Source organism: Lissotriton vulgaris, unplaced genomic scaffold, assembly GCF_964263255.1.
Source record: "Lissotriton vulgaris unplaced genomic scaffold, aLisVul1.2 SCAFFOLD_2039, whole genome shotgun sequence".
In the NCBI taxonomy this organism is placed as follows: domain Eukaryota; kingdom Metazoa; phylum Chordata; class Amphibia; order Caudata; family Salamandridae; genus Lissotriton; species Lissotriton vulgaris.
Window position 1 is genome coordinate 448,570 of NW_028255611.1, and position 13,931 is coordinate 462,500.

General features: G+C 51.3%; 1 protein-coding gene across 1 annotated transcript in view; it reads right to left on the reverse strand.

The window, feature by feature from the left end:
* The window catches only part of LOC147659061 (rho GTPase-activating protein 12-like), a gene marked incomplete at its 5' end in the record, with an annotated part of 189,075 nt that extends 179,525 nt beyond the window's left edge, over nucleotides 1-9,550 (reverse strand). Inside the window, one exon of the mRNA XM_086951998.1 lies at nucleotides 9,466-9,550. Within this exon, the coding sequence (XP_086808124.1) occupies nucleotides 9,466-9,550 (85 nt within the window). The remainder of the gene's footprint in view (nucleotides 1-9,465) is intronic.
* Nucleotides 9,551-13,931: the final 4,381 nt, after the last annotated feature.

Consider the following 13,931-nt stretch of genomic DNA (forward strand, 5'->3'; position numbering starts at 1 on the left):
AAACTAATCCCAGAAATTCTGAAGGTGTACAAGGCCAAAGCAGTATCAGTGGCCCCTTATGGGGCAGGGATTTGGGGAATGTCCAATGTTGATTCTCTGCAGTGTATTGAGTATGGATTTTACAAAACATTATTCCCCCTTCCACGGACATGTTCCGACCACATTTGCTGCACTGAATTGGGGGCCCCAGTTATCTGTGACGTGATTCGTTTAGCTCCAATTATATTGTGGAATTCTCTTGGGAGGAGAGGCTGTAAAATTAAACCAAAACATACTGAATGATTGTCTAAAGCTGGATCACGCTGATCAATTCTAATGGCTGCATTATGTAAAAACCACCTTAGGGACACTGGGCTGTTTGGAACTTTACGAAAATCCAACCAGTTGTAGGTTGATAACTAAAGCGAAGCTGAAGGAAGCCTTATGCTTGAAAGCTATGCAGAAAGTAGGTAGGCCCATCATCTGAAATATTCAGTGAATCTTTACCAATTGTCCCCCTCCATCCCCTTGGATATGCATTCCTATTTGGCACAGGTTCCCAATTTACAACACTGCTTCATTTTAGTAAGGTTCCGATTAAAAAACATTCCTTTGATGCTGGATTACCCGGATAGCAGGTACTCTTTAAATGACTTACTCCCATTCCAATGTGATAGTTCATCCTCACAATCAGATTTACACCTGTTTTTTTCTGTAAATTCTATGACAAACCAAAGAGAAAATTAATGTTGCCTCTTGTACAGCGACATAATTTAGACAGTGCAGAGAAGCACTTTATTTTATCCAAATGCTTGGGGATCAGTTTGTGTGCTATTGTATTGCATTGTTTTTGTCTTCAGCCTTTAGGCTGAGGAGAACCCAGCCCAAACTTGTCCTCTTAGAGAACAGCAAAAGTTGATGACATGTTTTTGAAACTTTTTGATGGATTCTGTTTTTAATTATATCAGTTTTCAATTGTTTTTATATGGAAAGTGTCTTTATGATAAATTTGTGTATGATGAAACTGTTTATACTTCTGCACTTTATACCCAATTGAAAGATTGTGAAATAAAGGAATTTGATTGATTGACTAATGTCTCACTCAATTTGAAGAAAATCTCTACTTGCCTATACAGAGAGAGGCGGGATACTGGTTTTGTCTATGTGCCGACCAGGACATCCGTCAGGACCTCATTAAATGGTAGTAAAGGTTCTTGGCTAGTATGAAAAGGATTCAGAACCTCAGTTAGTACATTTGATTTTACCTCAGAGGTACGTAGAGTGAGATCTAAAACCTCTGCCTCCCAGCTGATCACCTTGGTGAAGGAGGTGGATTCTTTCATTGGCATAGCTGGAGTTGGAGACAAGAGGCTAATAGATGTGGGTGATTTAGTGTTCTTGGTAACCATCATAGTCCCCGTCATAATAGGGGAGGGACGGGGGCGTGGCTTGGACGCCGATCGGGATGGCGGCGTGAGCTCGCAGCTCCGCGCGGAATCCCGCTAATTCTCCTGATTTCTGCACCCTGGGCGACCCGTGGTCGACACTCCTGCCCTAAGAAGTATAGGGGGACCATTGGGCGCCGGCAGAAAGTTGCTGGGAGACTGTTGGCCCCGAGGAGACCCTGGTGAGCGGCGGCTGAGGTGTCGCCGAGAGTGAGAAGAAAATGGCGGCGGAGCGGACGGGCGGCTCCGGACGTCGAAAGTGAGCAGCCTTGGTGCTGACTGGTGGAGGGCTCTGCAGCCGGGAGATCGAAGCGGTAGGGACTGCGGCAACAGTCCTGAAGATCGGGGGACAGGGGACCCGGCTCCGCTTGGACTTTTGAGGACACCTGCTGGCCGCTATCCCTCCCTATTCCCTTCCTCCTCCAGGTTCACGAGGGGGCATATCGGACAGTGCTCACCCACTGGGCCCTTGGAGCTGCGGGCACCGGCGGTGGCGCTTGATCCTGCTCGATATTGGGAAGTTGGCACCGACCCACGAGTGCCGGGACTGGACGGGTTTCCTGGCCTGTGACGCAGTACCCTAAGATGGCGGCTACGGGAGGGCCGGTGGCCGTGGAGCATGGACAGGGGGACTCGGCGGCGCTGTCCCAGGTGGGCGAGACCCCCCCGCCGGAGTTGGACCAAGAGCAGCGACTGAATCGACGCTTGGATGCCATACTGGACGCGATCACCTCGACCAAGGAGGCGTTGCAGCAGGGCATCGCGCAAGTAGCCACGGGGCTGGGGCTATTGCGAGCGGACCATGCAAAGCTGGCGGATAAGGTCAAGGACCATGATCAGCTGCTGTTGGACCCGAAACCGTCGGTGGTGACTGCGGAGCATAAGATCACGGACATCCTGGCCCGGCTGGACTCGCTGGAGCGACGTGCGGAGGATGCTGAAGGCCGCAATAGGAGGAATAACGTGCGGGTCGTAGGCCTGTCGGAACGAATTGAGGGGGAGGATGCGGTGGCCTACATGGAGGACTGGTTTCGGACTGTGGTGGCGCCGGAGGGGCTTACTCCTTTCTTTACCCTGGAACGAGCCCATAGGGTGCCTGCTCGCCCGCCGGGTCTTGGCCGCCCCCCCCGAACGATGGTGGTGCGGCTCCTCCATTATAAGGACCGGGACCTCCTCATCCAGAGGGCTCGGACGTCGGGCCCGTTTGAGGTGGAGAACAGCAGGGTCACAATCTTCCCGGACTACACCCAGGCGGTCCAACGAAATAGAGCATTGTTCCTGGCGGTGAAGAAGGAGCTGCGAGAGGAGGGCATTCAATACTCCTTGCTCTTCCCGGCCAAGCTGCGGGTCATCCTGGATGAGACCACGCACTTCTTTCAGACTCCGGATGAGGCATGGCAGTGGCTGGAGTCGTACAGAGCGAGGACGGATAGGTCGCACAAAAGTAGGCGAGATCGGCCTAAACTGCCTCAGATCAGACAATCGCAACGCATCCGGTCCCGCAATAGGCGCCAGCGGGAGAAACGGGAGGCCCAAATGGCTGCGGAGAAGAGAGATGCGCTCGCAGCGAAGGCAGCCATTACGGGGTCGCAGCAGGAAAGTGAACTGGCGGAGACTGACTCTGGCGGCGAAGGCAGCAGGACAGGAGAGGACCTTTCGAAAGCGGAAAGCTCGAAGGGGCCGGTGGTGACCCCCCAGACTTCTGATGGGATATTTCACGGTTGAGGCTGTGTTGGGACTTGGACAAGATCTGATGGTAGGGCGGCATCCTGTTGGAGAAGGGTGGGTTGCCGGGTAAGGTGCCACGGGGACAGGACGGGATGGGAGCGCGAGGCGTGGGCTCCGCTAGCTGGGGTCGGCGATAACTCACCCCCCTAGGGCCCTTAAGGCCTTCTGTGGTGGAGACCACAGGTTAGGAGAATGTGTGGTTGGTTTGAGGTTTGGATCGGGGCTGACACTGGGTTTGTGGGCTCTGTCCTGGGGAGCGGGGTTTGGGGTGTTTTTCTTTTCAGAGTTTGTTTCGGGGGGGCAACTGCTTTGGTGGGGATGTGAACTGGCGTTGTTTGACCTGTACAGTTCGCTGCTGGTATGGGGACGTTACCTAGTTTAAAATGCCTAACGTGGAATGTCCGGGGGCTACGAACCATGGTCAAGCGCCACAAGGTGCACGCATATCTGGTGCGCAGGGGGGTCCAGAGTGCTATGCTACAAGAGACCCATCTGACAAAAAAGGAATGTGCTGCGTTGCAGAAAAGATGGCGGGGCCAGGTGTTCGGCACCACTTAATCAGCTTATGCCAGGGGGGTGTTGATTTGGGTGAGAGCGGGGATACCGTTCCAGGTGCTGAACCAAGTGGTGGACCCTGATGGCAGGTTTGTGGCGGTGGAGGGGCGGTTGTATGGTAGGGATGTGGGTCTCTGTTGTGTGTATGCGCCAAATACTGATCAGGCCCGATTCTTCGATGGCCTTTCCGGGTCCTTGGCCTCTTTCCTAGCGGGCCCGGTGGTACTTGGGGGGGATTTTAATTCGATTACGGATGTGGTCTTGGATAGGTCTCACCCCCCCCCCCCCCCCCCCCCTTGTTGATTCCCCGGTACGTAAGTTGGCCATGCATAGGAAGGATTGGCAGGACAGGTGGGGGTTGCTGGATGTGTGGCGGGAGCAGCACAGGGACACCAGGGACTATTCCTTTTACTCGGCTCTCCATGCGCTACACGTGAGGATAGATTCAGTGCTCTGTGGCGGATCCCTGGCCCCGTTGATCTCACACACGGAATACTTGGCTAGAACCATTTCGGACCATAATCCCCTATTGGTACATATCCAGTGGCAACGGGAGCGCTCGGCGATTCCAACATGGCGGCTCCGGCCTGACACGTTGGAGGACCCAGTGTTTAGAGAGGCTGTCCAGCAGGGCATCGATAATTACTTTGGCGAGAACGAGGGTACGGCCACGTGTAGGTCCACTGAATGGGATGCGATGAAAGTGGTGGTGAGAGGGGTATGTCTGGGTCGGTTTTCGAATGCTCGTACGACTGTGTTGAATGCACTTGCGAAAGCGGAGGAGAATCTGAGGGACTTGGAACGGCGCAGGCCGTCCAGGCCGGACTTGCAGGCCCGGTTGTTGGAGGCGAAGGAGGTGGTCGCCACCGAAACGGAGCGGTTGAGATGTTACGACTACAGGCAATACGCCATCAGAGCGCATGCTGAGCGGGATAAGGTGGGCACGCTCTTGGCCAGATTCGCTAACCCTGAACTCAGGGGCTGCCCGGTCCTTAGCATCAACAACGCACTGGGGGAGACGGTATATTCTCAGGCAGCGGTGTTAGAGTGCTTTCGTGTGTATTACGAGGAATTGTACCAGAGCCAGCTGGGAGTGGAGGCCCAGGAAATTACGGAGTATCTAGAGGCGAGGCAGCTTCCGGTCCTTGACGAGGAGGACGCGAAAGAGTTGGGCGGTCCGATTACGCTTACTGAAATACGGGCGGCCATTAAAAATATGGCTCGGAATAAAACGCCCGGGGTGGACGGGCTACCGATCGAATTCTACCAGCAGTTTGTAGACTGCTTGGCACCCAGACTACTGGTGGTGTACACGGAGGCTTATGAGTTAGGGGGTTTGCCTGGATCCATGAGGGAGGCTTTGATTGTGCCGCTCCTAAAGCCCGGCAGGGATGCCACGGATGTGAGGTCATATCGCCCGTTGTCCATGTTGACGGTGGACTACAAAATCCTGAGCCGGATTCTGGCCGCCAGGCTGGCTCCACACATGACGGGCCTGGTACACAGGGATCAGGCAGGGTTTATCCCCACGAGGAGCACGGCATTGAATATTCGTCGCCTGGTTGGGATAATGGACGTCGTTCTGGACGAGGGTGGGACCCAAGCGGTCTTATCAGTGGACATTGAGAAGGCATTCGATAGTTTGGAGTGGGTCTTTCTGGATGGAGTGCTGGAGAGGTTTGGCATAGGCGATGGGTTCCGCCGGTGGACGAAGGTCTTGTACTCCTCAGCGACGGCGCGGGTGCGTTTGGGTGGTTTGGTATCTGCGGCGTACCCGGTGGGTAGGGGCACGAGACAGGGGTGCTCCCTTTCCCCACTCCTGTTCGCTCTGGCGATGGAATCCTTGGCGGTCCACGCTAGGTCGGGTGACAGATACGCGGGGATACATAGCGGCGGGCGGCTACATCACATCTCGCTATATGCAGATGACCTGCTGCTGTATTTAGACGATACGGAGCGGGCCCTGGAAGGAGCGATGGACCTGTTGTCGGAGTTTGGCCAGTCGTCGGGCCTTAAGGTTAACTGGGCGAAGACCTGTGTGTTCCCGCTGAGAGCGGAGTCGCCCTGCCCTGCTCGTGACTTGGGGGTGGTCTGGGAGCCATCTTGCTTCACTTATCTGGGAGTCCTTATCTACCATGTGACTGCGGACCTATTAGAAGGCAATATTGGTTGGTGCGTGCGGGCGCTGAGGGGCAACATGTCCTTTTGGTCGACCCTCCCGCTGACGGTTCTGGGAAGAATTGCTCTCTTGAAAATGGTGGCGCTCCCCCGACTCCTGTACTACTTCCGGACGCTTCCCATTTGGATTCCTCAGAGGATCTTTAAGGACCCGAGGACGATGATAATTGGTTTCCTGTGGGGACATGGCCGCCGTAGAGTGGCTCTGAGCACGTTGCTACGCCCCAAGACTGAGGGGGGGATGGCTGTTCCTGATTTTGAACTGTATTACTTGGCGGCGCAACTCCAGGTTCTCACGCAACATGTGGCCCGGGTGTTTAGGGGACCGGAGTGTGATCGGGAGTTGGGGATACAGCGCCATGTGCTGTCCTATATCGTTATGCAGCAGAGGCTGGAGCTGCGGGGCCTCACAATGGAGAAAAGGACGCTCAGGCTGTGCTGGCAGAGGAGTCTTAGGAGGGCGAGGGCGACTCGGCCTTACGCGCCGGAAATACCGATTGGCATGCTGAAGGCCCTTCCACACGGGGGCGATTGGTCCCCTATGCTGGACTGGGAGGAGGCGGGACTTCAGGTGGTGGGAGACCTGTATGTCGATGGGACTTTGGTGCCCTTCGGAGTCCTTCAGGAACAGTTCGGGCTGTCTGATGGGGGCTTTCTCCTGCATGCGGCGGTGGTAGCGGCTATACAGAAGCACTGGAAGGGAGGGCTCATAGAACCGGACACCACAACGGCGTGCCAATATGTGGTGATGGCAGCGGGCACCTTCAAGGCTGTGACCTGCCTCCATAATAGGATGTTGCACGAGGGACTGGAACCGCTCCAGGGGCTCAAAGTTAAATGGGAGGAGAGTGTGGGCAGGCCTATTCCAGACACGGTATGGAGCCATATTTTACGGCGCACATGGAAAGGCACGAGGAATGCGCGTTTCCAACAAGTGCATTTCTTTTTGCTACATAGGGCCTATCTGACCCCGGAAAAAATACGGCGGTACTTCCAGGTGCAGGACGCACGGTGCCCGAGATGTTCGTCTCCGGAGGCGGACATGGATCATTTGTTTTGGGGTTGTCCACATTTGGAGGCCTATTGGGCAGAGGTGGGGGACCTCCTAAACGATGTGACCGACAGGGAAGTAGACTTCGACATGGCGGCATGTCTGTTGCTCTGGTTCCCGCACACCAAACACACTAAGGTGACGAGCAAATTTATTGACCTAGGTTTGATACTGGCACAAAGAGAAATCTCATGGCATTGGAAGTCCAGGGGCGGGCCGTCAGTGAGGAGGTGGAAGAATGAATTGTTGCGGTGGTCTGATTGCGAGAGTGTGCTCAGAATGAAGCAGGCTGTCAGGCTTGGTAATGAGAAGGCCTTGGATGCAGCGCGTGCGTGGGAATTGGTGGTGCAAGCCTTGCGTGACTCGTTAGTGGAAGACGAGGATTGAGTGGATGGGACCTGTGGACACCGCGAGGCGTTCTAACTCAGAGATGTCATTGACACTGTAGCGGGGATCCATACTACACTTATGTACAGGACACACACCATTAGCAGTTGCCGGGAAGGGGACGTTGGGGGGCTGTTTAGTGGGAGTTCGGGGGGGGGGGGGGGCCGGAAGCCAGGGGGTTGGTTGACCGCAATGGTGACTCTGAGCTGAGAAGGGCCAGTGGGGCGTAGGCGATGAGTGGGAGGTGGCAGAGGGGAGCGGGTCAGGTGTGGTAGGCCCCACAGAGCGCGGGACGGGCCTGGAAGAAGCTAGTAGCATTGACCTGCACATGTGGGATGGCTGACGCTGTTATTTGTTGTGGGTGGGGGGGTAAAATGCAGATACGAAAAATGCTCTTTCGACCATGGTCCCTAAGGGACACTCACCGTGATGCCTTCCTGTTATTTAAGGTACTATGCCGCCCGGCCTCCGGGATGCGGGCTGAATGGCTGTGTATGGTATACGTCTTGTTGATTGAGCGGGGGGACATTACGAGTGGACTGGTTGAGCCATTGTATTCTGTGGTTTCTAATTCTGCAATAAAAACACATTAAAAAATAATAATAATAATAGGGGAGGGACAGAAGTGACCAGTTCTGAGTGGACAATAGGTGGGACAAGATGGGTCTCCGAATCGATAAAAAATCTGTTCAGTTTTGGATAAATGTACCAAAGTCGATGACCACAACCTTGGGGTCGGGTGCAGCACCAAGAGCAGCAACAGGTGTAGCACCATGGGAGGAGTGTGCATGCCACCAGGGCCAGAGTAGGCAGAATTGTGCTTGAGAAAGGGGTTAGCTGCAAATCGACTTGCACAGTCTGGGACAGATCCATTAACCGTAACCTGACTGGAGACTCTGGTAGAACCTTTGGGCCTGAAGGCACACCAGAAGGACCCAGAGGGGTACCAACAATGGTGTGTAAGGCCTGTTTTAACTCCTATAGCTGTTGTGGCATTGCTGAAGGTTACACAAAGACAGGGCCAGTGGAACCAGAGCTGGGGTCCGTTCCAATGTGGGGAACCGAGTGAGGCCTATGGGTGCCCAGAGCATTATAGGACTCAGATTGGTGTGAATGACGGGCCAATGGAGACCCATGCTTTGATTTCTTGTGTCTTAGCCTTCTTTCGAGGAGCCTTTATCAGAAATGTCAATTAAGACAGTGCTCATCCAAAATGTTCTTTATGTTAAAGATTAAGCAACCTAAACTCCTAAAGGCATTCAACCCTTTATAAACAGGCAAAGTTTAGCTAGCACTCGAATCAAATGATATGCTGTTTCTCCTCCAAGTTTTCTTGCTTAATACAATATTCAACATAGAGTTAAACCTGCCAAAGTTCGAATGGATACTTAATTTTGGCGAGTGCTTAACGATCCTGAAGCAATTTTGTCGATTGTTCAGGATTTTACATTGAAGTAACACAAGTCATAATTACAGGGCATTTCAGAAACCAGTGTCACATTCAATGGATATGCATGTGCAGATTTTGTGACATTTTATCTTTGCAGAAGCAGCACAAGCACATACAGACTGTTCAGTATCTTACTGCAAAGTATAGCAATCGTACATAACAAATGGCACAGCCAATGTGTACAACTTCTTAATTCTCACTCTAATGCTGCATGTTCAGTATGTGAATTTTATATAGTGCCATCCTGCTTCTGTGTATTTTGTCCTATAAATGTGCATGCCAGTCACTTCTATAAACTATTATTATCTGCCCCCTCTATTTTCTTAGTGCTCTTTTAAATTATGTCCTTATAAAAATGGTTATATTTAATGGTGGTGGACACGTGATCCGCAACCTCTGAACTTCCTGCAAATAAATTCCACCCCATTTAAATGGAATGATCACGAGAAAGAATAATTGGGAATAATTATACACTTCCTAAAATGCTGCAAAAAAGTGGGACTAGAACCACATGGCTCTAAAGAGATTTTTAAACATTTCTACTACTAGCAGCAAAACATGGGTGATGGGCGAGGGGGGGGGGGGGAGTGAAAGTACAGGTTAAAACACCTGGCGACAAACTATAGTCTTGATTACTACAGTCTGCTAAAATCACAGGCACATGTATATTCTAGAACGACTGACATGCTTACCCAAGCAGTTCCACCACTCCCTTGTGTTTTAGGAAACAGTAAAGATGAGCCTTGTAACACTGTCCATGAAGAGGTCCAGTTCTTCCTAGAATACACAATGAAAGTTTCATTCAATTACAAGGAATGTAGTAAAAAAACACAACAAAAACTTAGGTTGCAATGGGCCCCTCACCCTCCTAGGCCTCAGTCCTACTGCACCTGCTATATCATTGATACAATAAATGAATTACTATCCCTTTGACAAGATGCTGTGTTTTGGCTTTAAAAAGGACAAACTAGACGTGAAATACACCATGTTTTGATTCTAAAAGCTCCAGATACTTGGATAGCACGTTGCAAAGCACTTAGTTTAGCTAATATTTTAAATACAAACATTTTAGAGCTTGTGGCACATATTCCTGGCCTCGAACAAACGTTCCAACACAGTAGCTTAGACCACACACAAGATGTGTGATTTGACAGGGGAGCTGTCGCCAGGCCTTTTGTGAACATGATATAGAAAGCTTGAAGAAGCAGTATTGAGAGATCGGTTTGGCTCTGCCCCCATGTTGACCTTCCTTCATATTTCATGTGGCAAAAAAGGTGCTTTCCCTTAAAAAGAGTGCTCAAATTGCATACATTATGCTCAATAACAAGAAATTGATCAATGATGTAGGACTGATTGGTTCATTGGGAAAAGTTAAATTCGATGCCAAAAGTCTAACATGTCTAATATGGAAAGTAACGGAAGACAAAAACAGCTTGATTTGTTTATAGAAAAATCATGTGTTTACACCAAGAGGCCTTTAAGGGTGAATTGTTATTGCGATGTGGCAAAATGTGTAGACAGGAACATTGTTACATGGAATTTCACAGGTTATTGTATAGGTAGGGTTTTTTATGTTGGTTCCTCCATTTGATGAACCCTGGAGGCATAGGACTTGAACTGATAATCCTTGCTGCACCCTGTTGTGAAAGGTTTGGATACATATTTGTAATAGAATGTATAGTATTGGGCTACATGTGCATTAAAGTATTTTTTTTTTTGATCTGGCTTGGCATGCGTAACGGTCTACCAGGCTCTTGAAATAAAAATACATATATACAGATCATACACAGAGGGAGTATGGGCCGCCGTTTTTAGCTACAGGTCTGTTTGAGTGTCATTCGCATTCTGCTTCCACACAATGATATATAGCAAGGGGTAATGGATCAGCCCACTTTAGCCACTGGCTGTGCTGCCCTCTGAGTGACAGCGTTTCACCTTATAATACACACATCCGCCTGGAAAGGAGTGTGCTTCTGTGCCTAAGCTGGTAGGCCTGTACCTTAATTTCCATTTAGCCCTTTTATAGGATCCCTTCAATTTCTTTTTTCTCCTTTATTTATTTGTAATTTTTTATTATTGTCCGGCAGTACCTCAAACTGTGCTGATAGGCTGCTTGCTGCACATTTATCTGCAGTGCACCACAGCATAATGAATGCGCAAGCGAGGGCATGGCCAAGAGGCAGGGTGCACTATGGTGGGGCTACCAGCTGGTGCACCAGTTATCTACCTCATCCATTGCCATCCTCATTCCTATATGTAGCAGTGTGGGTCGGCAGGGAACTTCTGTACACAAATGGGGGACTTTGTGGGGGTGTCTTAATGGCTTCCTGACCGGCAGTGCCTACCTGTCCACCACCTGTCTCGAAGAAGAGGTGAGCAGGGTCAGCCCCTGAATGGGCCTGGTGGTTAAACCTCAAGCAGAATGCAAACACCCCTTGAATGGGCCTTCTGAGAGTAGCGGGTGCAGAGTAAGCCCCTCCCGCTGACAGCGTGTGAATGGACTGTCTTGGATCCCATCGTCCCGATGAAGACATCCTGAGCGGATGAGCCAAGTGACCAGCTCCTATCTGCCTATCCACCTCCCATCTTCTGCAAGAGGTGCCCACAAGGAGGAGCAGTGAGAACCAGTGAGAGGTTGTGAAAACGGGGATGCCTTCCTATTCCATGGTCATTAGCCCTCCATGGAGGCCCCATACCTTGATACCTTCATCAAGCTGCCGGTCCCAGAGCTCCTTCCTACTTTCTTGGCGAGGGGGCCATGACCTGTGTGTAGTAGGACAGTAGCCTGAGGCACACATTACTCTTCAAGCCATCAGAATCAATTCACATAACAGCAGGTCGTGGCATATTTTCCCCAAGGACTCATGGGCTCACACTGTGCAAGCTATTGACTAATGACCGGTGCTTGGACCCAACCTTCTTTTTTCACCTCAAAAAGAGACAGCAACCCCTTATGCAAATTAGCTATTAATGTCCAAGACGCCAGCTACGCTGTTAGTGCATGTGGTAGGTGGCACCAAGCCAGAATAATGCCGATCTAGCTCAGTTTATGAGACCTTTCAGATAATTGGTCCATTCTTCTCCTTCCCTAAGCCTAACAACTGACATGAAATCCAGTGAGAAAACCCACGATGTCCACCACCTAAGCCCTGGAGGTACTAAGGAGGTCCCCAGCCTGATTCAGTCGAAGTAACAAACAAGCATTTGCAATGCAATGGTCTCGGCATCATTAAAGGTAGAGCTATTGGCATTGCTCATGGCATTTTTTTTCTTTAAATCAAAAATAAATGGGCATTGTCATTAACATTGCCAATACACAGCACTCTGCACTCAACAGCACACAATGCTCTGCACACTTGCTCTGCGCACTCTGCGCACTCTGCCCCCACCACTCTGCCCTCACCACTCTGCCCTCACCACTCTGCACTCACCACTCTGCACTCACCACTCTGCACTCACCACTCTGCACTCACCACTCTGCACTCACCACTCTGCACTCACCACTCTGCACTCACCACTCTGCACTCACCACTCTGCACTCACCACTCTGCACTCACCACTCTGCACTCACCACTCTGCACTCACCACTTATCCACCGTTCCCCTCGCCCCCCACCCACCCCCTCAATTAACTGCGCATGTTGCATACAAACTGCACAGAGCAGACGTACTTTTTCGTCGGGCCAAATGCTTCCATTGTAGCTATGAGTTCGACGTCAGCATGATTGCAAAACGCTAAAATAAGTATAAATTGAAGTGTGCAGAGGTCCTGAGGCACTATGGGTGGGGTGTCGAGCACAGCAGGCCCGGGGGCGGATCTAGTCCAAACTTTAAACATAAAAGGCCACTCGCACAACAGGTTGGTTGTATGTGCCTTAAGTGGACAGCGTTAAAATGCAGCCTGCATCCCGCTCTCCTGGGCTTGTGTTGGACACGCCACAAAGGGTCACGGCTATGTGAATATTCGCCATGCCTTTCCCACGCTCAACGCCGTTTTAAATTCACCCCTAAACTAACTGGCACACGTGGTGCAGAACGTGGGAAAACACAGAAGCCCTTGTTTCACATGGACAAAAGCATTAAATGTGCTGGAGAAATACCTCAACGCATTTTAATGTGACGCCAAATGCTCAAGGGTTTTAGCGAAAAAAAATCCCGATAAGTTTTTAAAGAGAAATTCCCAATAGGCCATACGTTTTCCATGAATTAATATAGTTAGTAAATGTCTAAAATAAATTATTGTGGCTGCAATTTTTTAAATTTTTTTTGGTGTGGGGGCAGATAAGTGAAAGCCCTGCTTAAGCCCAACCTGTTTGCAGTTTTCTTGCGCGGCCGCCCCGGAAGTCAGGCACGGTCGCCTGTGACGGGGGCGGGGCCACGTTCACACCGGAAGAGGAGGCAGGCGGAGTCGTAGCGTCTCGCGGCCCGGGGCTCCTGTGAGCGGTGTAGAGCCCCGGGGCCGCGCCAGCAGGAGGTTGGGCGCCGCGTGCTGAGGTAAGGTAGGTGCACGTGTGTGTGTGTGTGTGTATGCTCGTGTGTGTGTGTGTATGTATGTGTGCGACGGTGACGGCGGGGGAGGGGGAGGGGTAGGGGGGGCCTCGGTGCACTTGTGTGTGTGCGCGCGTGTGTGTATGAGTCAGGGGTGGTGTCTCTGTATGTATGTATGTGCGTGCGTGCGTGCATGGGCGCGTGTGTGTGTGTATGCGCATGCGTGTGTGGTGCTTGCGCTTCCCAGGAGACAGCGCCTGGCCACAGCGCGCGTTCCAGTTACAAATCGCCTGGAAGGATGCGCGTGGCCAGGACTGTCTCCTGGGAATGATAGTCGCTGACAAAAGATCTCGGCGGAGACGCGCTTCCGCGCGTTGACGCCGAGACCTAAAAAAACTGATCTTACCCCATGGCATTGCTGTTCCACCCTAGAGACTAGTTCAAGTTAAGTTCAAGTTAGGAAATTTGTATAGTGCACTACTCATCCAGAGGGTCTCAAGGCGCTTGGAGGAGGAAGGGGGGCTTTACTTATCGAATATCCAAGTTTTAAGTTGCTTTCTGAAGGAGAGGTGGTTCTGTACAAGGCGGAGGTGGGTGGGGAGAGAATTCCAGGTTTTGGCCGCTAAGTAGGAGAAGGTTCTCCCCCCCATGGTGGATCTATGGATGCGTGG